This window comes from Erythranthe guttata, chromosome 7, assembly GCF_056151865.1.
Source record: "Erythranthe guttata isolate IM_541 chromosome 7, IM_541, whole genome shotgun sequence".
Lineage (NCBI taxonomy): Eukaryota > Viridiplantae > Streptophyta > Magnoliopsida > Lamiales > Phrymaceae > Erythranthe > Erythranthe guttata.
Genome location: NC_142539.1, coordinates 4296189 through 4323518, shown reverse-complemented (window position 1 = coordinate 4323518; position 27330 = coordinate 4296189). Strand labels below are relative to the sequence as shown.

General features: G+C 34.4%; 3 protein-coding genes across 4 annotated transcripts; all 3 read right to left on the bottom strand.

Annotated features, from left to right (window-relative positions):
• Positions 1-2007: 2007 nt before the first annotated feature.
• Positions 2008-6659, bottom strand: LOC105964648 (high mobility group B protein 15). The gene is made up of 7 exons (XM_088820794.1): positions 6494-6659; positions 5084-5245; positions 4337-4415; positions 4074-4236; positions 3883-3987; positions 3313-3719; positions 2008-2707 (listed from the first exon to the last, which is right to left on the bottom strand). Exons 2-7 carry the CDS (start codon positions 5242-5244, stop codon positions 2216-2218), a joined length of 1407 nt encoding a protein of 468 aa, XP_088676920.1. The 5' UTR covers position 5245; positions 6494-6659; the 3' UTR covers positions 2008-2215.
• Positions 6660-10481: 3822 nt separating this feature from the next.
• LOC105964647 (Protein kinase superfamily protein) lies at positions 10482-16867 on the bottom strand. Of its 2 annotated transcripts, none has more exons than XM_012989148.2 (8): positions 16383-16867; positions 15333-15740; positions 14472-14843; positions 13636-13848; positions 12589-12960; positions 12257-12500; positions 11987-12134; positions 10482-11185 (listed from the first exon to the last, which is right to left on the bottom strand). In XM_012989148.2, exons 1-8 carry the CDS (start codon positions 16423-16425, stop codon positions 10799-10801), a joined length of 2187 nt encoding a protein of 728 aa, XP_012844602.2. In that variant the 5' UTR covers positions 16426-16867; the 3' UTR covers positions 10482-10798. The 2 variants fall into 2 exon arrangements, with proteins under 2 accessions (XP_012844602.2, XP_088676921.1); XM_088820795.1 differs by having other exon boundaries at positions 14472-15241; positions 15299-15740; positions 16383-16623.
• A 3053-nt stretch (positions 16868-19920) lies between these two features.
• Positions 19921-21057, bottom strand: LOC105964624 (uncharacterized). Its single transcript, XM_012989130.2, has 3 exons — positions 20932-21057; positions 20510-20572; positions 19921-20336 (listed from the first exon to the last, which is right to left on the bottom strand). The coding sequence occupies exons 1-3, from the start codon at positions 20992-20994 to the stop codon at positions 20127-20129; spliced, it is 336 nt and encodes a 111-aa protein (XP_012844584.1). The 5' UTR covers positions 20995-21057; the 3' UTR covers positions 19921-20126.
• Positions 21058-27330: the final 6273 nt, after the last annotated feature.

Below are 27330 nucleotides of genomic sequence, written 5' to 3'. Positions count from 1 at the left end.
AGTTAAATCACTTGTTGGATTGTCACCATAGCCAAGATAGATGCCCTCATTGTTCACTATATAGCTATACGTGTGTCGATAACTATCCCCATCCCAACCAGCTCTAAATACTTCGAACTTCCGTACATAATTTTTCCACGAAAAAGAACAAAAGTACAAAGTAGTTCCCCAGAAATTGACACGGAAATTCCAAGTAAAAGTTTGACCAGAATAATAGGTGTGGTCGCCAAAATCATCGTCTTTAGACGCACAGTGCAGATAGAGCGGGTTCGATTTTTCGGGTAAGCGGTTATAAATGTGGATTGTGTGCTTACCCATGAACTTCGTTTCGGCACCAATTTGATGGGCGAAGTTCATTGAGAGCAAAAATAAAAAGAAAACGGTGATCGTGATTGTGCGATCCATCCTTTGAATTTCGATAACACGAGTTTGTTTTCTTGTATGTGGGTTATTTGCACTTCATCTTCCCCAATTTATAGTGAAATGCTGGCGTGTAGAAAGTACAATGATTTCAAATCAATTATATTTTGATTTAGTATTATGTAAATCATTGCCTAGATAATCGTGATATTACAAATAATTTGGAAAGTTAAAAGTTAGATAGCTAGAATGAAATTTAGATGTGGGAACTAATCTTATTTTAAATTTAGGCATTTGAGTTGATACAAATCATGGAGACTAATACATAAATAAATTATGTGAACTTAATTGAAAAAAGCCCCATAAATTAGGAAATACAAGCAAATTACATTTGATTTCTTTATTAGTTTTTTTTTTTTTATTTTAATTGCTGTTTTTTTTTTTTTCTTGGTATTCTTTAATGATTTTATCAAAATAAACTAAAATTGATATTCTGCTAAAAAAAATGATGGTTTTTTGGTAATACAATCATAATTATATTTACCCCTATTAGATTAAGGAGCGGAGTTGATAACCGGTACACAGAGCTGGTCATTTTCGGAGCTTAAACAAAATTAAAAGATATGGCCTTCACTTGTTTTAATATTATTTAACGCTTGTAGATTTTTGTTTAGAATGGCTTGTTAACTTCATGAAAAATAATTAATCTACTAATATAACAACAATTTTTTTATAAGGGGCAAGACGAAAATATAATTTATTTAAACGTTACACTTATAACATTTCTTTTAAACTTTATAGAATATTTCTTTTAAACTTTATAGTTGTAAATATTAATTTTCTTTTAGGGCGCCAAATTAAAGTGGGTACCTAGGTGGAGGCATCTCTGGCATCCCCTCAAGACCGACTCTGTTGGTACGGGTGAGCAAACATAACTGAAAAACTCCGAACCAAAAATGAAAAATCAAGTAATTTAAAACTGTTTTGATTAGCAAACTACTAGTACGAATTATTTTCGTCGTTAAACCGAATTATTCGGTTCATTATGGTGCAACGGGTCAACAACCGAACCGAAACCGATTTTTCTCTCGATTTTTTTATAACGTTATGGATTGTTCTCAACTTACTCATGTTTTCTCTACCTTGTAGTTTTTTCTTAATCTTTATAATTTAGGTTGAATTAATTTTACATTCTTCCTAGTGATAAGATTAAAGTATTTTAACAACCTTTATTTTATTATTTCAAAAATAACTAACATGATACCAACATGTAAAACACATCTCCAATAATGAGATTATTTTGATTGAAATTGTAATATATATGACATGCCGATTTCCAATCTGATTAAAGTTCCGAAATACTTCCAAAAATTCCAATTTATTTTTTTATTTTATTTTTCCGAATATTACAATTAAAAGAACAATATTATTATGTGTTTTATATTTAAGGTGAGCAAAAATTGTAAATTTCCAAATTCCGCCAATTTTGGAACAAGTTTTTCTGTTCCAATTTCTAAAAATCCAATTTTGAATTTTATGATTTTTTTGGAACGGAATTGGAACTAGTACTTCACTTCCGAAAAAATCAAAACTTTTCTGAAAGAGCTAATTCCGATTCGTCCGATTTACTATTTCCTACAATTCTCATAGCAGAACAAAACAAAATTTTCTCTACTTCAACTCATCTCAACCAAAGCAAAATAATAAACAAAAGAAAACTAAACACTAGAATTTGGTGAGACCATGCAATTAATTTAGTTACCCTAAAGATAAATTAAAGTTCAAATTCTAGATCATATATCTAAACTGCCAAAATGCAAAAAAAAAAAAAAAAAAAAAAAAAAAAAAAAAAAAATCACAAGTTTGGAACAGATAATTCATCGACATTACTCGGCATTCGTTCCACCTTCTCTTCAATCGTAACCGACACTCCGTCTCGGTTACTATCACCAAGGGCAGGATCATCATTAATGTCAATACGCTCATTCGGCTGTCTTGTCTGCAAATCGAATGCTTCGTCGCCCATAACCTCGATATTCACATTCTTCAATTCGTTCGAGTATTCGCCGAAATTATTATCGTAGTCCTCCTTATCTCCTCCACTCTCGTCGGAACTCGTCTCGTTTTCCTCCGTGTAGGCGGCAGAGGCGGGCCCGCCACCTCCTTCGGATTGAATATTAATCATATTAAGATCCGTCAAATTGATCGGAACCTGAGGAGGCCGTTGTTGTGTGGGCCCCACGGGACCCACACATGGTATCGTTTGACCGATTCTCAATCTTTCACGGTACCCCTCCATTTCCATCTTGTATCTCTCCTTGTCTTTAAGAGCTTTCTCCTGATAAACCTAAATCAAAAAAAAAAAAAAAACATGTGAATGCAAAAAACTTAAGATTTTTTTTCTTTCGTCCCTCTACTATATACTTTACTACTAAAAAAGTTTTATTCGACGAAAATAAAAGGGTTTTATTTGCATTCAACACCCCTGTAGTTTCTCTACTCCTCAAAATACCCCCATATTAATTTATTACCAAAAAGAACCCCATACAAATCAACTTTTCTTAGCAAACTTAACCCCAAGGACTTCTTTAGGGGTACCAAACATTTGAAGAAAGTCGAGAATATTATATTTTTTTCGTCCCTCCATAATTTTAGTCGATAGAAACCAAAGGGTTTTATTTGCATTCGGCACCCCTCTATTTTCTCTAATCGTCAAAAAACTCCTTACGTAGCAAAAAACCCCTAGATTCAACTTTTTTTTAGCAAACTATCCCCTAAAAACTTTTCTTGGGTGGTGTGTGCTTCAACAAATGCATTACAAGAGGGGTTTTGCTAATATTCATAGCACGAGGATTTTTTTTTAACAATTCGATATTACGAAATGCAAAACCAACTCAAGAAACCAACTCGACAAATAAATGAAACGATCAATCAAAAGACAGTGAATTTTACCGATCTATCAGGTTCTTGAAGTTTGTTCCAAGATTCTCCGATAATCCGACTAATCTCTCTATCTTTCCCATGGTAGAGCGGTTTGAGCCGTGCATGCTGCTCGGCGAAGAAGAAATTGTAGCCGCTTCGGTTGGGCTTCGGGTGGGCCGGGTCCCGCTTTCTGATCTCGCACTTTTTCCTACGCTTTCTGCGAGGTTGTTGTCCTAATTGTAGCGGTGAAGGCGAAGATGAAGCATAGTTGTTCATTGATGGTTTGATTGATTCTTCGCCTTGGCGGTTTTCGTTTTCCGGGATTTGGTATAGAACGCCTTTGAACTCCTCCGTGCCGATTTTGACGGTGATTAGATATCCACCGTCGAATTTTCCGTCGATCACTCCACAAACTCGAGTACCGGATGACGATGATTCTGCAAAACACTCGAAATGTAGTAGAAAGAAAGTTAATTACTATTTCTTACGAAGGTGTAGATTCATTTATACACACACACACACAAAAAAAAAATTGAATCTTTACTATGTTTACATTCAAGAAACTCGAAAAAGATCGTGAAATAATAGAAAAAAAGGAACCTATGGGTATTGAAGTTGAAGTATTCACATTCGGTTGTGGTGAGGCTGTGTTGATTTGTTGCGCCACGTATTCATTCGGAGCTGCTGTCACTGTCGCTATAGCATCTACGCAAGATTTATATATATATGCTCAAATTAATTATTAACTACGAAATGCATTAATCGAACAAGACTAATTAATTTAAACTCACCGGTAGGCGAACGAGTCCAACATTTGGCGTTAAAGAAGTAAATTTGTTCGTAGTGATAAAGCAGCGAAACGTAATACTTGCGCAGTATGAACGAAGCGTTTGTAGCTGACGAGGGGAAGTTGAACACTGCAGTAACTTCTCTCCATCTTCGATCCTTCAAAACCTGATTTGTTTTTTTTTTCGATAAAAATAAAATTAATTAGTTAATTAAATGAATGAATTAAAATTAAAACAATTAACAATATACAACAGAATAAACTGACCTTTGTAATGCCACCACGTGACGTAACTTCGACAAAGAGACGATGCAAGTCCAAATCCCGGCCCCCCACGATCGGATTCCTAAACCAAATTATACGAACTAATTTAAATTAAAAATAAACAATCTTGGAATAGAAAAACCATATATGTATATATATGTATGTATATATATATATATATATATATATATATATAGCAAACAAAAACTAAGCAAGTTGAAGAGTAATAAACTGCAGCAAGTAATGATCTCTCTTCACACAGAATACATGCTATATAAAATTTATCGAGACGAACATTAAATTGCATATCGAATAATAATTCCGATTCAAAATAAATAAATAAATTACACTAAATTTAGTTTTATTGCTGTCTTGGAGCTTCAACAATTGTTTTATTGAACAAAAATGCCTCTATGAATGTTTATTACATTCGATTTGCACCTTCGATTATGCTTATTTGTTCGATTTTACGACAAATAAAATGCATCGATAATTACCACACCTTAAGTTCCACATTAACATACAACAACCCTTTTGATTTCATTACAATCACAAAAACACAATAGTACTACTACCAATAGCAACTACACAGATTTTAATTTGTGATAAAAGTAAATATAGTAACCCCCAAATTCAAGAAAATAACATATATATAATATATATACATATGTATGTATATATATATATATATATATATATATATATATATATATATATATATATATATAGATACAAATAGTAAAATCTTACATGAATTTAGTACCCATAGAAAGATGGAGCTTCTTCAAAGTATCCATGAATATTTGAGAAGAAGCAACTACATTATCATATGTTGCTAATGGAGATGGATATGGATGATAACCAGAAGATGACTGTTCAACCATCATTTCTCTATTTTCTGCATCAAACATTCTAGAGAGAGAGAGTAAAGAGAGAGAGAGAGAGAAGTTAGTGAACAGTGAAAATTAGTGTGCAAAAAAAAATGGTAAATCTTGAATTTTTGCTAAATAGTAAAACCAAAATTTTGAACACATAGAAACACAGAAAGGACAAAAGGGCAAACACCAGATTTGTAAATACAGTTGTGAATAGTAATTACACTTCAATGATAAATTTAAATAAATAAATAAATAAAATTATTAAATCACAAAGCCCAAGAAGCAAGCAACCAAGAAAAATTAATGGCATTGTAGCTGCTAATTTTCTGCAATAAATTACTTAGAGAATCACAGCAACAGTTACCAGCTTTCTCAATGAATCTTGTTTAAATCAATATATAAAAATTATAATATATATAATATATATAGATCACTAATATGTCCAAAAAAGAAAACTCAGTTGTGCAGTAAAATTTCATGGAAAAAGTAGTATTCTTATAAATGTAAGAAATTGAATACAGAAGTAGACCTTTTCTATCATCCTATGATGGCCTTCCTAAAAGCATATAATCTTGATTCTCTCTCCTCTCCCTCTCTCTCTAGAAATCTCTCTCTCTCTCTCTAGAAATATGCGCATGCAAAAGGCTATAAATGAACTGGATATATACTGCAGGTCTACGTGGGCTACACAATCTTTGGCTGACAATCGAAGATATGACATGGAATTACTGTAATTAAAAACACAGTCTTGACAGAAAAAAATAAAATAAATAAATAAATAATAATATTAAATTAAAGTAAGTATTGCTTCCATTAACACAAAGATCCAGAGGTCTATTCTGTTCCATCTAAGCCCTTTTCTGCTGACAGTTTTTTCAGATTCCCGAACTAAGATTTCTTGTGGGCCCACTTCCCAAGATTCAATTTTTTTTCTTCTTAATTTTCTTTTCTAGGGTCAAATCAAGATTCGATTTTTTTTTAAATCGGTAAATCAAGATTCCAAATTGAATATCAAGAAAGGGAGAGAGAATGGATTAATACGGAACCCAGATACCAGAATGAAGAAAAGAATAAAAAAATGGAAAAAAGATTTCATTTTTTGTAGCGTGAAACAAATTTGGAGAGAGAGATTCAGAGAGATTGAGAGAGATGTGGGAATAATATATGGTATGTTTTGGCAGATCAAGAAAATGTGAGAGATATAACCAAACGTGACACAAAAACAATTTGCATGTGGGGGAATTAAAAGAAAATGACATGAGAAAAAGGGCAGAATCATTACCTTGTTTTGTTTTTTTTTTTTTTTAGGTTTTGCAATGTTTATTTCGTTGGTTTCTGAGGGAAATATTTGTATAAGATGGTAATAAATAATGTAATAGTTTTGAATGATGATGATGATAATGATGAAGAAAGCATATCAAATCTTATATAACCCTACATATCTATCTCTACTAAATGTGTGTGTATATATATATATATATAACATATATATAAGTGTTGATGATGCCCGATTTTATACGAGAGCCCTTCTTTATCTCAATTTATTTGATTGAGATCAATTCTATTTTCTTTTTTTCTGGTTACTCTTTGAGTGTTTCTTCATTTTCTTTTTATTTTTAGGGCAAATTACGGTTAATACCTGAAGTAAGGTAGAATTACGAAAAACAACATCACATTTTGATAATTACAACTAGGGTAAATTTACACCTAGGCCTATGAAGTATGTTAAAATAACTTCAAGGTCCATGTGATGTCGGTAATTACAATCACCTCTGAAAACATTGTTATAAACTTTAGGGTAAATTACACTCACACCCTTGAGGTATGCCAAAATAACTTTAATATCCATGTAGTATCAGTAATTGCAATTACCCCCTAAAACATTGTTAGAAATTCTAATGGGATATGCATTGGATACATTATTCCGATAGAGTTCTAATGGACTATTAGTTTTAGGAGTGGTGGAGACAACATAGAGCTATGGGTGATTTAAGAAATGTTGGGAGAGTCGTGTCACCCTCTAGTTCTATGTTGTTTCCACCATTTACTGAAATTAATAGTCCATTAGAACTATGTCGAAATAACGTATCAACTGCATTATCCCGTTAGAGTTTCTAACAATAGTTCAAGGGGGTGATTATAATTACCGGTATCACATGGACCTTAAAGTTATTTTACCTTACCTCAGGGGTGACTGTGTAATTTAGCCAAATAATAATGCATGTGAGGACATAAATTTTGGCTTTGGTAATTGTTTTAGGGGTGTGACTGTAATTACCAATACTATAAGGACCTTAAAGTTATTTTAGCATACCTCGGGGGCTTAGCAATAACTTACCCTTACAAATAACTATGTATTTTCTTACGAAAAAACCCTCATTCAATTGGTAAATTTAACACTGTAAGCATGAACGTGTAAGGCAACATATAGTTGAAGGGATAATTGTAATTATCCGAACATGATGGAGTTTTTCGTAATATGACCTTACCATAAGGGGTGGTCGTAATTTATTCTACTTTTTATTTACTTGAAAATTGAAATTGATTGGCTTCTTATAATACAAGTTTGATTTTGGTTTACTAATTAAGCAGGCTGAAACTAGCTACCATGCTTCTTTTTTTTTTTCTTTTTAGAAGGAAAAAATTAATTTTATTCATAACTCATCTCGGAGAGAATGATATTTTTGATGTTCACATGGATATCATAGTATTCATAGGACCGATCTTTTGATAGCGCTGCTATCACATGTGCCGCTTTATTTGCTTCCCTAAGAATATGTTTAAATTGAAATTGCTCAATGATGTTCCCGAAAATAGCTCGTGAGCTTGAGCTTTCTCCAGTGGCTGTGATCACCGTCTTCGAGTCACCGTCAATCACAACTTTTCTCCAGTTTTTCACCCTGGCCATCTCTATTGCCATAAGAGCCGCACTTGCTTCTGCCGATGTAGGGTCATAAGGTTGATTTATACAACCATCCCATGCACTCTTCCGAGTTTGACCTTGCCACAACTCCAATACCACATGTCCCATTCATCGCCGGCCACGTCGAAATTTAGCTTAATTGTCTCGGTCTTGGGGGGGGGGGACGCCATTTCACATCAGTCCTTTGAATGCAATTTCTCTTAAAACCATTCAAGCTTGAACCCAATACTTGCATTGTAGCAGCTTGTAGGTCATGCCAATACCTACTAGCAAAATCAAATTGCGTCCATTTCAGCCCCCTCGAACACTTTTTTTTATTTCCGGCATGCCAAAGTGCCTAACGCAATATTATGCTTCTTTCCAAAATATCCATTTTTGGGTTTTTCTTTATCTTCGGCATCCATTCTCGTATATCCCCATGTGTCACGGAATATTTTGAGAAAGGTATCACTAGTAGAAAAATGGTTTTTTACTACGATCATTAACCGTAGCAAAAGGTATCAAATTCGTAGTAAAAAGGTTTTTGTTACGAATTTACCCCGTAGCATATACGGGCGTGACAAAAGCTTTGCTACGGTAAATGGCCGTACGAAATACTTTTAATTTGCTACGGTAAATCCTAGTATTTAGTACGACTTCAAAATTGTTCCGTAGTAAAAAATACATTTTATTACGGTTTTTCACCGTAGCAAACAAATTCGTAGTAATAAGCAAATTTTCTACTAGTGTATATTGCTTAAAGCCCAAGTTTGACATGATGGGTGGCAAAGAAACAAGCGATGCAATATATTTTCCCTAGCTTCGTTACATATAAGACACCTCTAGCGATCCACGATTTTTCTTTACATTAGGTTTTCACTAGTAGGCAGTAAATTTTTGCAAACTCTCCACATAAATATTTTAATTTTGCTCGGCAAGTTTAGCGCCCAAAGACATTTTCAATCAACATCGCTCTGAGCACTCGAGCTACTTCTTTCCCCAACCCCCACCTCTCTGTTCATTTGCATTGCAAGATGATATGCACTCCGGACAGAAAACATACCGAATTCCCCTTTCCGGAGAGAGTGCACCAAAGGAGCCTCCATTTACCACAAAAGAGTATGTAACCGTAATAACACAAGTCATTATCATATTAACAACTGAACTAATTGCCAGCCCCAATTTTTCCACCACCCTTCGCAAAAACACCCGTTCAATGCGATCATAAGCTTTGCTAATATCCTCCACTTCAACATCTTTCTCACACCACAGCCATGCTGAGAGTTTCGCAGACCATTTATTATATTTTTCTTTTTTCGAGATGATGCCCTTGCATGGAAAAACTTTGTATTTTTATCGCCTTCGGTTATCCAATGCGATTTAGCCCGTTGTCTCCACATCATCTCCTCTTTATCCTGAAGATCTTCCAATTCCAGACTCTTAGTATTAATTTGATTAAGCCGGAAAATTTCTTTGTAACTCCCCCAAATAATATTCTACTCCAATTGATCAACTTCCTTTTACAAATATCCAGAGTCCTCTCTTGTTCCCCAATCCCATTTTCATATAGTCGTTGAGTCTAAATCTCCTCGATGAATTTTTCACATTCTTCATTACTTAGCCACATGGCCTCGAATTTGAAATTATTTTTCCTTCGGCTATTACCCCTACTTTCTTGACGCTTTAGCACAGTCAAGATCGGAGAATGATCCGAGTTCATTGCATGCACGCGAGAATTCGGAAAAACATTTTTCCGTTCATTGGTAACACATGCTCGATAAATACGCTCTTTTATTGTGTATGGGTGTTTTCTATTTTTCGTCCAAGTATAAGGGTATCCACTGAACCCATATCATGAAGCTTTGTATCACTTTTAAACACCTTCGGAACTCAAGAATATTACTAACCGAGGCCATATTTCCCCCAAAAAAAGAGAAGATGGAATTCTGCCAATTTCGATTCAATTTCTTTTGGACCTATTTTTGCTTTTCTATTTCAGATTTTCTGAAAATGTTCGAAGCGAAATTGGAATTATATATCAAAGTTTGAAATGATATTCCATTCGATTTTAACTTTTTTTTTTAAATATGGCTTAATTCCACTTTCTTCTTCTTGAAATATACCATATTGGCACTTTGCATTAGAAAATATAATTTCGACTTTTGTTTAATTTTTGACTCCCGACCGGCAACTCAAAATACAAACAAACGTTAATGTGTTCTTTTTTCTTTTTCCTTTTTTCCAAACTCACCTCAACTCCAAAAACTGAATAAAATGTGCTTGAAAGTCATAATTCTCATGTTGCTGCTATTTTAAGGAAAAAAAAAAGGAATTCATCGACTCCGAAATAATGGATCGAAACGAGGAATTTAAGCGTAGCCAAAACATTTCAATATTAATTAAAAAGAAAAAAGAAAAAAAAAAAAAAGGAGAGGACTAAATCAACTATATGTACAAAAGTCTCATCTCAACATGCAGAGAAATGACCTCTACATGGGATGGACAAGAACACAATAATTACTCATACATCCCCACAAAACAGGAATTTGCATACATCTTTCCTGAACCATGTCTACCAAAACACCACCCCCGTTTCTCAACCCTCGAGAAACAATTTGCGGATCAAAACTAAAATTATCCAAACGAAAAAGAAAAAAAATCACAAAAAAAATAAAAATGAGGTCATCATCTTCCTTCGTGTAGATCTTCAGAAAAAACAACTGCCCTAGAAATATTATCATTCTCCAAAGCACTCAATCCCGAGTAAGGACCAGAAGAGAATATCGAAGATGTTCCGTCGGACTCAAACGTCGTCGAAGACTGTCTGAGATTGGGTGCTGTAGTAGTGTTGGATGATGTCACTACTGCAGAATCGTGATACTCTGTAATTCTTTGAACCATTTTCAGAGACTGGACCACTTCTCCCATGGTGGGCCGTTGGTTAGCTTCGGGTGCCACACAAGCTGCTGCAATTGTGCATACTCGGAAAAAGTCTTCCTTTGGGTATTTATTTTCAAGCCTCGGATCTGCTAGTTCCTCTAGTCGGTCTTTTTCTCTTAGAATTGGCCTTGCCTGCAATAAATTAACACGGCTATTTTACTAAGTGATAAGACTATATAATCCGACTTTATCACATGTTTGGTTGCCTTTACTAGGGCCTTTAATAGATAAAGAGCCCGATATCAAATCACCAAATCAACTGATTATTTGTCCACCCAAATGAGGTGGGATTGTACAATCCAACATTTTTTTACGACTTTATTGTATCCATATTTACTTTTTTACATTAAACATATCACATTAACCAAACATGCATTTTGGATTGATAATCTTTGTTTGAAATTTGAATAGCACAATCCTATGATTATTTCACAATCTACATAATCCTATTCTTCAAACCAAACGAGCCTGAATTGGGGAGAATTTTTTGAGAAAGAAAGCAGTGTTTGTATTTTGAGAGACACTATAGCAGTCAAATCTGGTGATGTTATGATAAAGGTATTTTGGAGGACGAACCTAAAAAATAAAAGTGATGTTTATTTGTATTTGAGGGAAACGTCTTATTATAACAATTAAATTACCGTGTCAAGAGAAGCCTTCGATTTTTTTCCCCCCCAAAATTTCGAAGAATGGTTTAGAAGCTAGACAAGCAGAATTTCGTTTTGGAGGAAGAATGTGAATGAATTTGAGAAGTGAGGCCAAACATTGCCTAAACTTTCTTGAACTTGTCATTCTATTTGTAGATAAACAAAGTAGGGTTGTTTTGATCTTGTTAGCAAATGATCCTATTAATCTAATGATAATTGGTTTAATGAAATTAGATATCAATTATTAAAAAAATGAAAAAAAAATAAAATCAAATCAATAACTAACCCATGTAACGAGGTTCTCCTGGCCTGATGGTTGTGCCATGTCAACAGGCCTTCTTCCAGTCAACAACTCAAGAAGAACAACTCCATAACTGTAAACGTCACTCTTCACCAAAAGATGCCCAGTCATTGCATACTCAGGGGCAACATATCTGTAAAAAAATGGTTTAGAAAACGATCGATGCGTTAACCCAAAAAAAAAAAAAAGTAATTAAAAATCGAGTCTTGAATAGAAATTAGAAAGCTTAATAAGACTTGGAACAAACAGACTAACCCGAAAGTTCCCATTACACGGGTAGAAAGGTAATTCACTCTGCCTTCAGGAGCAAGTTTAGCAAGCCCAAAATCCGCAACTTTTGCATCAAAATTATTCTCGAGCAATATATTCGACGCCTTAAAATCTCTATGAATAACACAAGGCTGCGAATCCTCATGCAAGTAAGCAAGACCTCGTGCAGCATCAAGAGCAATTTTCATCCTCGAATCCCAATCGAGCGGGCAGTTTAATCCCAATGGCCCTATATATATCAAACAAACAAAACCCATAATTATATATAATATATATATAAAGTGATTTATATTTTTTACAAAAATTACGAAAGATACCATGTAGCCACCCTTCCAAACTTCCATTTGGGACAAGCTCATAACAGAGTAGGTTCTGCGATGAGTCTCGATTACTGTAATATCCGACGAGTTTTACGAGGTTACGATGATGGAGGCGACTAAGCATTTCAACCTCGACCAAGAATTCTTTGTCGCCTTGTTGACCGCCAGTGCTTAGCTTCTTTATTGCTACGGCAGTGCCATCGACCAAAACGCCCTTGAAAACTCTACCGAAACCGCCCTCACCGAGAATGCACGAGGGTTCGAAGTTATTTGTGGCATCTTTGAGTTCTTCGTAGGTGAGAAAGCGTGTGCTGGTTGGGTGGCGAAGTGAGCCTATGTCTGGAGCTGTTTCTACGGTTCTTTGTTTTGCTGCAACACAAAAAATATATAAACATGTGAAATTCAAAAAAATAAACATTAAAAATTAAAACAGAACACGAAGGAGACAAAAAAAGTTCTATTTCAATATTTGTTGGGAAGTGCTTTATTGAGTAGAGAAGATGGCAAAAAAAGAAGAAACAAGAGTGTGTGCTTCTCCTCTGCCAGCAATCAAGTATATTAAAAAAAATGGGTTTAATTACACTTGCCTCCCCTGAGGTTAGGTCAAATTGCACCTAGACCCCTCAGGTTTAAAATTTACATATACTTCCATTGAGGTTTGGTCTAGTCCAAAAATCCCAACCCAAATCCAGCAATTGATAATGTTATCGACACCATAATATTTTTTTTGATTTAAAAAGAGTATCAAAAACTATGGTCTGAGGTTGAGAATTGTTAATTTGTCTTCACACAAACAATTGAATTACGACTTTCATTGGTTAAAGGTTTTATTTTTCGAGCAAAAACTACATCAAAAGAGAATCCAAACATTTTATACAATAGTTGTATTGAAAGCATTATACACTGTACTGTATCATGCGATTACGAGCCAAAAAAAAATCCGAACACTTAATAAAATAGTTGTATTGAAAGCATTACAAAGACAAAGAACATAAAGCTGCGGAATAGAAATAAAAAACACTCAGTGCAACTTGTTTTACGTACCAGTTTCCTTGAAAGACTCGACAGGCTTCCCTTGACGAGATACACATAAACAAACTATAACCACAGAAACGATAGCAACTATCAGAACTACAGCTCCAAGTCCAATAACTAGAACAAAACTTGGCCGTTTGACTTTTCCCGAATTGACTTGTGCTGTGGGAGTTGATGGAAGCTTTGGCGATGCTTCTGCTGGAGATTTTGCAGAATTCGGAGCTATATAGAAAACAAAATATGGTTACTTATAACTGATGTGCTATCTATATCCATGTTTGATATTTGATAGCATGTATAAGAAGTTTGGATTATTTTCTTCTCTCCAAATTTTTGTCAATGCATAACAGCTAATTAAAACAAATAATATTAATGCTATCAAATAGAAGGGTGTATTTGTCATTTCATTTGTAATGTAACAAGCATTAATAGAGCAACTCCGAAATTCGGTATCAAATTTGTTTACAACCATTTGACCCTTCAAAATAGAAATCATTATTAAATGTCACAAAAATTAATAGAAATTGATTTCGTTTTTTAAAAAACTCCTAACATTTAAAACTAATAATAAATTTGTTTGATACTTGTGGTTCCAATACACTAGTTTTATAGAGGTGTTGAAAGTATTTTCGTAGATATCAAATAAGCATTTGATAACACAATTGATATTTATGCAACTTTTTCACGTACCAGTTTCCTATCAAATAAAAAATTAGCCTCGATTCGTGACATATCAAGGTTAATCAAAGACTACCAATGGAGGCCTAAAAGAACGTAAAAAAAAATTATCACGAAAAAAATCAAACATTGCTAAAATAAAACTCCAAACATGAATATTTATTTACCTTGAGGCATAACTGGTGGTTTGAACCAGGTTAGGTTTAGAAGCTTGTAGTCACCCACCAAAGAAGGATCCAAACGGACCTTATGCGTCGATAGTGAAGAGTTTATTCCAGAAGCTTCTCTGGCAGAGAAACTTAAACCAGTATGTGGAGTAATGTCCATCGATATATTAAGTCCCGATATACTGACCATGTAAAAGTTAATTAGCTCAATCTGTGACACTCGTAAACCGAGCTGTGAAGCAAATTGCTCCAGAAAAAGATTCCAATTAGGGTTAGAAGAGACATTCGTGAGAAGAATATCGAGCTTTATTGGATACACGCAGTGGCAGCCTTTGCTCTCACGTTTGAGAACCATGTCTGGTCCACAACAATCTGCCAAAAGGAAACAGAAATCCATACAAAAATTTGATCACAGAGTTATATCGAATTGCTAAAAAATTCCTCGTGTTATTAATATTAGCAAAAATCCCTCTACAGTGAGTTTATTTTAGCATGCAGCCCCATAAATGGTGAGGTTTTAGGGGGTAGTTTGCTAAAAAAAAGTTGCATTGAGTTTTTGCTAGCATTAATAACACAATGAGAGTAAACACGGGGGTGATAAATGCAATAAACCAAAACGTAAGGGGACGAAATATAAGTTACTCTCCACTGAAGAAAGATCGATTCACATTGTTTAAACTTGAAAACGGATATAGCAGATAGTCAATCGTAAACACAAGGGTGTTGAATGCAATAAACCCAAAATGTAAGAGTGATTGTTAAAGCATGAACTATATAAGTAACTCTCGACTGAAGAAAGATCGATTCACATTATCTGTTTCAGCTACAAAATATAAATATAAGCAGATAATCAAATCTTACTAGAGATGCTTGAAGATATTGGTGGCTGAGTTAAGCCAGCAGGTATGGTGTTAGGCTCGGGCTGAGCTGGCGGAATCTCCGAAGGTGAAAGGGTGGCGCCAGCTGGCACCTGTCCGTTCTTCTTCATCGAGGGTTTGGACAAACGAGAGCTTGAAGGGGGGACAGAGATAACGAAATGGCCGTAATTAGGAGATTCCGCAGGTGCACCATAAGGGCTCAGGTGGTTACGGCGAGGCCTCTGAAATAAAGGCAGATTTGCAGATAGGGGCAGCTCAGGCATGGCAATAGCTGGAGACAGAGCTTCTCTTTCCAACATTTTGTTCCGTAAATTAGCATCGGTCGAAGACAGTATAGAACACAAAATAAGCAAAATTCTCATAATAGACCACTGGACCTCATGTAGCAATCCTGTAATTCACATTGCAAACAGGTGACAAACATGTAAGTATTGTGTTACATAATGACAGATTAAAAACACCCTTGTATCAAGAAACTATATATATATATATATATATATATATATATATATATATATATATATATATATATATATATATATATATATATAGTAGAACCTCGATAAATTAATAACCTCGCTTAAATAATAGTTTCTCTCGGTCTGGACTGGGTGAAAACGTGTTAGATTATTAACTCGATAATTTCATAATTCGCTAAATTAATAGAATTTCCCTATTTATAGAGGTTTAACTGTATATCAGATGCTCACTCACACTAATGCCAGCACCACGCATTAACCAAAATTAACTGAAATACTACTAACCACACACATTTTTGGAAATTTAATCAGAAGTTACTAGATAATTCTAAAAATAGACAACAAAAAAATTAAAATTAAAAAAATTGGCGTTTTCTAACTACATTTAAGGGGAGAAGAAAATGCTAAAAATCAAGGAACATTCGACCTTAAAACCCGCAACAAATTCTCAACAAAGAATCATCAAACTCAGAAACAGCAAAATACATACATGTATATATGTGTGTGTGTGTGTGTGTGTGCGCCTTCTTAAAACCCTCGAACTGAGAACTCACCACCGCCGTGAACGAAGAACCGCGATTTATTGTACGGCAACATCACCGACAAAAGTCGAACTCTGCTTAGATCTAAAACAAATACAGGCACACAAACAAAACCGACGGCCCAGATTTCAATGCGGATTCAATTCAATTCAACCCCAATCAATCTACGAGCAAAATCTGCATCCACCGCAGCCAATTGAATTAAAATCGAACATCGGCGACGAAAACGCCCCAGCAAAAACTCCAAACGTATGAATTAGCCAATTCCCCATATTTCAGCTCCAATATATGAAAAAAAATAAAAAAAAATTGAAATGCTAAATCCTAGAGAGAGAAAGAGAGGAGAGAGAGTGATTGTGTGCGTGTGTGTGTATGTATCGGTAGCTGGGTTTCACTGAGATATATCACACTGCTTTTAATTTATTTATTTATTTTTCCTTGTAGGAGGGAAGAGTGTAGGGTACGATGGAGTTGCTGCAAATTTTTTTGTTGGATTAATTTATTATTATTATGCTTTCGGCTAACGTGCGCCGTTGACGGTGGTAATTTAACAGTGGACGTCAGTCACGTCAAAGTGTCTTGACTTGAATGAAGATTAGAGACGGGAGTGGGACTTGATTGACTGTGGCGACGGTTCACCGTTGATGTCGTGGACCTCTTATTCAGACAGAGCCGTTAAAGTGGGTTTGGATGTTTTTTGATACAATATATTTTTGTCTAAATTCCACTTTCCCCTTGTACTTTGGTTTGATATCACTTTACCCCTTATTACTCTCAATTGCATCGATTTACCCCCTAGTACTCTGGCTTGATATCACTTTACCCCCTTCTACTCTCAATTGCATTGATTTGCCCCCTTTTACTTTGGTTCGATATCACTTTACCCCCTTCTACTCTCAATTGCATCGATTTGCCTCCATGTACTTGAAAAACTGTCTCAATGTGGCCCTCGCCGTTAGTTTTCACACATTTGACCTTAACACCGTTTAATTTAAGTTTGAAAATTACAAAAATCCACCCCTCCCAGTTTAAATAGTTATTAAAAAAATAAAAAAAAAAAATTGTGGTTGTCGTCGTGGACTATGTTTTCTCGCTGTCTTGATTTTTTTTATTTTTTTTTATAATTATTTAAACTGGGAGGGGTGAAAACTAGTGTCGATGGCCACATTGAGACAATTTTTCAAGTACATGGGGTAAATCGATGCAATTGAGAGTAGAAGGGGGTAAAGTGATATCAAGTCAAAGTACAAGGAGGCAAATCGAGAGTAGAAGAGGGTAAAGTGATATCGAGCCAAAGTACAAGGGGGCAAATCAATGCAATTGAGAGTAGAAGGGGTAAAGTGATATCGAGCCAAAGTACAAGGGGAAAGTGGAATTTACACAAAAATATATTGAGCCAGTACAGAGGATAAAATACAAGGGCCACATTGAGACAATTTTTCGAGTACATGGGGTAAATCGATGCAATTGAGAGTAGAAGGGGGTAAAGTGATATCAAGCCAAAGTATAAGGAGGCAAATCGAGAGTAGAAGGGGGTAAAGTGATATCGAGCCAGAGTACTAGGGGGCAAATCAATGCAATTGAGAGTGGAAGGGGTAAAGTGATATCGAGCCAAAGTACAAGGGGGAAAGTGGAATTTACCTTATATTTTTGGACAAAATGTAGCTCCACCCCCTATAACTTTTTTATTTTCGCACTTTCCTCCCTAGAAAATCAAAAAAGGGATAACCCCCCTCGAAATATTGTTTTGCTTGCACTGTGCCCATACATTTAATTTTTGGTGGGCATCGTGCAATAAAAATCATTTTAAGAAGGCAATATGCAGAAAATAATATTTTTAAGGGCAAATTACGGCCGCCCCTGAGGTATGGCCAAATTACGAAAAAAACCCTCTTATTTGGGTAATTACAGCCGCCCTCTGTTTTAAAATATTTTTACATAAAATTTATGTAATTTGGTTATTTACTGAACCAAATCATATATTCAGTTCGGTAAGCGGTATGAAATGTTGGGCGTACTGAAATTTTGGTTCGATTTTACCGATATAAACATCCCTAAATTTACATTTGGACGGGTTTTTTTCGTAAGATAGTACATAGTTAATGGATGACCGTAATTTACCCTATTTTTCAATGACTACTTTCAACAAAAATAACATTTAAAGGGGCAACGTGCAACAAAAACACTAATTTCCGAGGAATATCCATTGGAAGTTTGCTATGGAGCAATGTCCAACAAAATTAACATTTTGAAGATGGCATTTAATTTAATTTAAATATTTGAGGAAGTAAAGCTCGAAAATTAGACCCTATATATAATATATATAATGAAGCACCTATAAAAAAAACCATGAAATATATATTTCAAATATACCAATTTACCCATACATGTGTCGGGGATGTTATTATATTTTTTTCTAATTTATTAGGGGTTAGTTTGAAATAATATTAAATTAATCGGTCCAAAAAATGAAAGTTGATTATCAATAGTGGCTAATTTGTGAATAGTGAAAAAAATTATCAATCTATAAGCATTTTTAGTTTATTAACCTTAGACCTGGTTTTATCTTGACTAATCTTATCTTGACAATCAAAGAAGCTTAAAATATTGTTCATTGGCAGGAAAAAGAAGCGCCATTTGGACAAATATAATGTGGGATTCATTTTTTTAATTTATTGTTGTTTTTTTTTTTTAAATTGGGAGTATTTTGTGTATTATGGGCCACATCTAATGGCTCTTTCTTTTAATATATTTTATTTTAATGTCTCTTGTCACTTTCAAAGTAATTATATTTTAAAGTTTTTTGTTCATTTTCCAAGTCTTACCAATAAAAGGTATTCCCAAAGGTTGCTGGTAAAATAGTAAAAAGGGAAGTTAACAATTACTATTATCATTAGTCATTACTACTTAAGTCTTGTTTGTCTGCTATTATTATACTTCCTCCGTTCCTATATAATTGTCGTTTTTAGCTTGTGCACAAGGATTAAAGATCTCGATAAATGTTGCTTAATTTTAGAAAAATATATGTTCTTATACTAAAATGCCCTTGCCAATACTTAATGTGAGAGAGTGTTGAAGATGGTTAATAAGGGTAAAATTAATAATTACACAATTAATGCAGTATTGGAAATGTAAAGTGACAGATAATATGGAACAAAAATAATTTTAAAAAGGGACAGTTATTGTGGAACAGAGGGAGTATTAGAATGACTGAATAGCAAAAGTTAGTAAGGTGTTTGTCGGTAAATTTTGATATTGCTCAAGTGACAGCTAAAGTAAAAGTCTGCCATTAAATGTTATTTCATAAAATTAGTAATATCCCTCTCCTTATAATTTTGTAGGGGTGATTAAAAAAGGAAATTGCAATTTTATCCTTAAACTAATATCTTAATTTTGTTAAATAAGAGACTTTATAGACAATTACTAGAATCTAACAAATTTAATATAAGATTTAATCGAAGAAACCAAATACGTTACGAACTAAATACTTATTTAATCATTAGGGATTTAATCCAAAGTAATCTAATTCAATATATGTAAACGAACGAGGTCTTAGTAAGCTAGCAATTACTTGTATTTTTCGAAAATATTTATTTTTTCAAATAGTTTAAATGTAACATGATAAATATAAAAAAATAACTCAATATTCTCTCTTATTCGGACAATGCAAAAAAAAAAAAAAAATAGTAATTAGAAAATAAATTGCAAGAAAAGAACACAAAAGAATTCATGAAGTTATTTCAAATCCTGGTATTATTAGCTAGGGTTGCTTGGATGGTTAGTGCTGCTTGGATAATTAGTGGTTCCACCGGAATGATTCGTGGTGGTGGTGCCGCCTGAAGAATTCATCCCTAGAGTATTTTTGAGCACATCTGCCGCCCCGTGGGCCACGTTAGCCGCTCCAGTTACAGCTCCCTCGGCTATGTTCACCGCACTGTGTGCCATGTTCTTAACGTTTGTACCGGTCTTTCGTATGAAAACAAATAAAATTATGATCAAGGCACATTTTATTAGAGTTTGTATTTACTTTCAGAAAATTGAGAAAATAAGAGAATTTTGAGTTATATATATATGAAATGAAAAAAAAAAGTAATTAAATTGAATGAAAAGGGAAAGATTAATTTCAAGATTTTGTATACCTCTTGAAAGAAGTTGGTGGCTTGGGCTTGGCTATGGATATCAGATGGTTCATTCCTTGTCATCTGCAGTTAATTTATTTTTCAATGAATTATAAAAAAAAAAAACAAATATTATAATATATCAAATTGCTAAAAAAACCCTACTAATAATATTAATATTAGCAAAACAAAAACACATGTGTGCAAATCACACCAAATATTCGCCAAATATAAATTTACAAATAAATCTCGAGAAGTAACTATAAGCCAGGTTTATTTTAAATTTCATGATACAAATACAGTTAAATCTCTATAAATTAATATTGTCGGGACCAGATGTTTATTAATTCAGTGAAATATTAATTTAAAAAAAATATATATTTAAACGAGATTATTAATTTATCGAGGTTCTACTGTAATTAATGTTCATAAAAAAAACTAACCTGAGCTTGATTCATATCTTGTCCAGCATTGAAGGTGTTGTTGGGGTGACCTTGGTTTGCCATTTTTCTTGATTTTAGGGAATTTCTTTGTATACTTAGAAAATGAAATTAAGTTATTGGATGAATATTATTTCATTATTTGGCTTTAATTTATAGATTTAAAGATATGTTATTTTTAGTAATTGTTTTGGCTAAATAGGTGCATCGGTTAACACATGGAAGTGGTGGTGTTGATTGGCCCTCTACCATAGGCTCCGGGCAAGAATGTTTCAAATTGTTTAATTTTAGGATAAGTAAAACTAAATTAATTATTTTTTTTGGTTAATAATTTTCTTAATTGATGAATGCACCAATTAGGAGTGTTGGTTTGTAACACAATTCATTTTCATCCTATCAAAAATGTGTTTTTAATGCATGTGGTTACAAATCCTAACAAATGAAACGAGGAAATTTATACATTTTTTTGACGAGAATAGAATTTCAGAGTACTATTTTTCGACGCGGTCTTAATTTTGTGAAAAACGGCCATCGGTGTTTTGAACTAACATTATCTATATTACATATATTTCAATCTATGACACTAAAATTTAACACTTGATTTCGCCATTTGATTGAGTTGATAATTTCCCCCTTCGATTGAGTAATTTAATCCGACTTGATAATCATTATTGCAGAAACTATTTCCATGATGCGAAACTATTACTTAATGCGATTGCGACGAGCAAAACTTGGTGAGATTTTGGGAGGCCATGGCTACCATAAAAAAAGACGATGGAGTGGACTCAATTTTTCAAGGACAAGCACACACCATCAAAAGAACTTGCCCTTGATCCAGTTGTATGGCTTGATGACTCGGATGTGTTAAGGTTTGGGGATGATAACGTTGAGATTTTGGAGGCGAAGGGTATCTTCCTTGTCGTGGAGTACTTTCTGGGGAAATTTCCGGGCAAAGATGCCAATGGTGATATTCGAAAGAAATGGGGGGTCCATGCCGAAAATTTTCAACTCTGACATAAATGAGATGTGTTTTGTCCCGGTGTGGGTGTTGATCCGCAACATCTAGTTGTACAACCAGAAGTCATTAAGCATGATTGCTCAAAAGATTGGTCGACCGGTGCACATGGACAAGATCACCAAGGATATGGCGAGCCTCGCGAGGATCCAAGTAGAGAGGTTACGTTGATGCCTCTAAACCTCTATTTAAGTGACACATAATTTGAATAAATTATTTCTCTAAAATGACAAACAAAATCGAAATGGGTAAGTATAATATATCCTTCACTACACCCAAACAGGCATTTTCTAACAAACTATAACCGTTACAATAAATATTACTAACGGCGTAATTCTGTTAGAAAACGCATGTTAGAAATTTAGAGGTTCAAATTACTAACGGAATTTGTCCGTTAGAATAAATAATCAGACCCGTTAGAAAAATAATTAAATGTAACGCTTATATCCGTTAGAAGTTATATTGTAACGGTATTTATTTGAACACTATTGTTATTTGTTCTAACGCATATTTCCGTTAGCAAATTAATTAAGCGTTAGAAAAAAAATTACTATTGCTAACAGTTAGATTCGTTAGAAACAAAAATACACCGTTGGAAACGTAAATAATACTAACGGTTAGTTGTGTTAGAAAATCAATTGTAACATATTGTGATGTAACCCTTGTTAATTTGCTAACGGATATAATCGTTAGAAAAGTTAAATAATTTTGAGAAGTTTTAATAATACTAACGCTTAGATTTGTTATAAAAAAATCAGCTTTTCAAAATCTTTATTTTTTTGTCAATTAAAATTATTAAAGCCTCGACATCATTATAAAAAAACGAGCTTGGGCAGAATATGACCCACATGTTTCCACTGCACCTGTATTACATCGTTCAAAGTAACAACAATTCATATGATGTACATCACAAGTATTCATAAATAAAAACAAAATCCAAATCTCTAATAAAACATAGAATGTAACCATCCATCAAAATAATCATTTATCATAAATAAACTGTTCAACTCAAGTTATCCAGAAAAACAAAATAAAACAAAATTCGATGGACCATCAACTATTAGAACAAATTATCCACCATTCCAAGTTAATCATCTAAATAATCCATGTAAAACTAAATTATAAACTCAAATATTTACTAACCAGCTCTGAAACCAAATTACAAATCCCCTTGGACGAAGCCTACCAACGTATCATAACCCCCTTGAGGAGGGTCCCACACACGAGCATTAGGATCAAGTACTTCTTCAATATAATCTTTAGGGTTAACTGCAAAAAATCCCCTAAACTTTGGACGTTTTTGCACTTTACCCCCTGAACGGAAAAAAGTTGCACGAGCATACCTAAACTTACTAATTTGTAGCATCGGAACAAAAATTGTCTATTTTTAGCAAAGAGTGATCGGAATCCACAACACGTGGGAAGCACATGTTTTGAGTTGGGATAAATTGGTCTTTTCCTAATATTACTATTTTCTTCATTTTTTTAATAAATATAAATAATTCTTTAAAAAAAAAGGAAAAAAGATCATCTTCTTCACATCACCACCACCAAAACCCAAAATTACTCTTCGTCCTTCAGCCCACCGCCGTCCACCGCCCCGCCGACTCTGATTCGCCCCCAAACGGAAATAGAGAACTACTCAACCACATTGAAATAGAGGACCCAATTCATCAACCCCACCATTCTATCGCCGTCGATTTCCCGAACCCAATTCCCCCGACCAGTGCACCGTCGCCCCGCTCTTAATCGTCAAACAATTTTCTTGACTTTTTTCCGGTCGCCATTGACAACCAACCCCCAAAAACTGCGTTATTTCCTTTCAAAACCCCCAAATTGTGTTATTTCCATTCATCTTGTGGACCCCTGTAATCAGCTCAGCCACGCTACTTGACCATGGTATCAACCGATATGAATTGATTAGTTGTCGGTCGGAACCGGTTGTAATGGGGAAGAAGAGGGAGAATGGGCACAGCCCCACCAGCAGCCCGCGTTTCCGACCCGAAATGAATTGAAAATGAAAGAGGAATCTGTGTGCACTATCTATGGAGTGGAGTGACTATCCAACATCTCCTCTTCCCTATCTCTCCCTTTTTTGCCTTCGGCTATTACCGGCTGGCAACGCTTGGCCCAAGATTGGATTTGTTTGAATGCTCCAAGGGTGGATGAAGATTAATTTGGTGGGGGTGTTGGTGACGGGAAGAAGATGATTTTTTTTTTTTTTTTTTTTTTGTGATTTATTTATATTTAGCCTCTTGTCAAGGAATGAAATTGGTGTTGCTGTTGTGGTGGTGGTGGTGCAGCGGCGGAACAGAGATGGTGGTGGTGGTGTCTGATTTTTTTTCTTTTGATTTATAAGAGGTGAAAACCTCTTCTCCCATGTTCGAAGATGCAGGCCAATTTTCTCTCTTTTTTTTCTTTTATTCTTTTTTCTTTTTTCTTTTTTCTTTTTTCTTTTTCTTTTTCCTTTTTCAAAAACCTTGTGAGGTGGCGAAATTGCCCCTTTATTTGCACGTGTGAGTTGCACGTGTGCATTTCAGGGAATAATTTGGCTAAAAATGGTCAATTTCAACACCTGTGCTACAATTTAGTAAGTTGAGGTGTGCTCGTGCAACTTTTTTCCGTTCAGGGGATAAAGCGCAAAACACCCAAAGTTTAGGGGATTTTTTGCAGATAATCCTAATCTTTATGTTCCTCAGGTCCAACAATTTTGAAGTGACACACCCTGGAGGTATCATTGTCACTACATATCCCCTGGCTATTTTTCTTCCAAACTTATCACACTAGTAAACTTGAGGATTTGGAGCGTTGGCATTGGCAGGAGGGGCATGCAATACAGTAGGGATGTTCAAATGTTGAGTCGAATAAATAGGAGGACTCATTGAATTGGATCCAAACTCACTTGAAGATGCAGAAGTATAACTCGTTTTATCAATCTTTGAAGTAAACCTTCAAGACCGTCAATTCTGGAGATAATCTCATCTCTAGCATCTTTAAGAGCTTTTTCATTTTGTTGAATCCTTGACTTTGCTATCCCAAGATGAGTTAGTTGTTTATTGGAGATACATGAACCTACTGCACGTACTCCTGCCTTTCTCTCTTTTCCAAACTCATCTGCTATTGCACTGTATCAATGTCATCATAAGGCTCTGTACCTTGATCTCCACTCGAGTTTTGGATTTTTCTTTTATTTACAGCAGCTTTTACTTGCTTCTGTTATAGTCAAATAAGAAGATTTGTGAGATAATAAACAATATATAAGAAAATCATGTAATCTATAAATTACAAAAAAAATATTGAATACAATGGGATGTGGTAAAAAATAGGAAACGTGAAGGCGAGGAGAAAACAATTGATGATTACCTCCACTAATGGATGATTGACTGAAACTCCCGAACAAATACGGTAGTAGCCACGAATTCCTTCTCTTCTAACTCTGCTCCCGATTTCTCTCTGCCGCCACCAAGTAATTAGGAAGAATTTTTTTTAGTGAAAAAAGGTTAATTCATATTAAAAATATACCAATGTTTTAATTATAACTCATATTGAATATTTCTAGTTCAAGCGTAGATGCATTTTCCTCGTAATATCACAACTTCATCTACAATTCCACATTACACACTGACCCAAAATATTAACACTACACTATAAAACAACCCCGAAAGATTGACTACAGAAACTGCCATAATCGGCAGATTCAGACTCGCTCGTTTCCCACTTCGAACAGACCGTAAAACTCTATCAGCAAGAGTAAAATTCAGAACATCCTTAAACTTCTCCATGCTATCTACTATTTTTAAGAAGACACTGTTTTCAAATTCTAACGCTAAACCCCTCAAATTATGCCCAAAAAACGAAGGCGGCAAAAGGTTTATTATTTTTGAAATTCCGCCGATTCAACTGTCGTATTAAAATTGGTTTCGTAGTTCGTACAGTAGTCTGAATTTGGGGAATAATTGTTACCCCTATAAAATTTGGCCTGCTCAACATCTTTCTAAAAGAAATAAATTCGAAATTCAAAGTCTAATTACCTCTAATTTCGGCGACCACCACCGGAAATTAGCTTATGTCGAGGGCTTCCTGCAAATGTATCCTGCTCGCCAAAACTCCACCGAATCGGCTTCAATTAACGATTTCTCCTCTTTATCAATTGAAACCCTAGCTCCCTTTTCCTTTGATTTGCTTTCAATTTCTCTGGATTCTCTTATGAATTCAATTTCCTGTGAAGATATGGAGAAATTGAATGAAATAAAAGAGGCAGACGAGAGAGGGACGGATTTTGGAGAGAAAAAAAATTTAGAGGGGCTGAAATCGTGGGAGAGAGGGACGGGTTTGGGGGAAAGACAAAAATAGCAGAATTGAGGGCTACGGTGGTTGAACCCGTGAGAACTCCTTCTCTATTTATTATTAAAATAACTAATTTATGAACAAAAGATTAAATATAAATAACTTATAAATTATTAACAATAGCTATATTTATAACTCATTATCCGTTAAAATCCAACATTATGTCCGTTAGAACAAAATATAAATAAAATAAAAATGACTTATTACAAATACTAACACATAAGTTGTATTGCTAACGGATATAAGTGTTAGCAATTAGTAACGGGTATATCCGTTAGATATCATAAAATATTGGTGTTAGAAAATTGCTCATTTGGTGTAGTGCTTGATGCGATTGCAACGAGCAAAATTTAGTGAGATTCTGATTACAAATCAATCTAATTCAACTTGGGTAGATAAAGTTAAAGTCATTAGCTACAATCTATACAATAATCGATCAGAAAATAAGTAAGAACGCATTCTTGTTAGGACGGTGAACTTTAATGTTGTAAACGTAAACGATGCCCGATTGACTTTTAATCAAAATCTTATAACCATACGAGTTTTTTTACTATTGATACAATTAGGACTAACTGCCCCAATAATTAATCATGTACCTCATGTAATGAATCAAAGATTGTAATAGTTGGAGCAACTGAACTTGTATCAACTGACTCAAATTCGAATCACCTTGCCAACGGTCGCTAGGCCGAGTTCGTTACATATGGTTAGCCTATAGTGGTTTTACGTCTCTTATATATGTTGCAACCTACTCCCTCCCGTCCCATATTATATGTCGTTTTGGGAGGCTGCGCTAATAGATAGTCAATAAATATGCATAAATTATACCAAAAATAATTTTTGAGATAAATAATTAAGAGCGATAGGAGGTAAAATAGATAAAAGTGCTATTGAAAATCTAAAATGACAAATAATTTGGAAAAAAGAAACACCCCAAAAAGACATATTATATAATATGAGCCGAGTATTATAGGAGAGTGTATATTTATCCAGTGCATTTATACAGTTAGCTGCGAGTTTCTTTATTGAATTTTTATTTA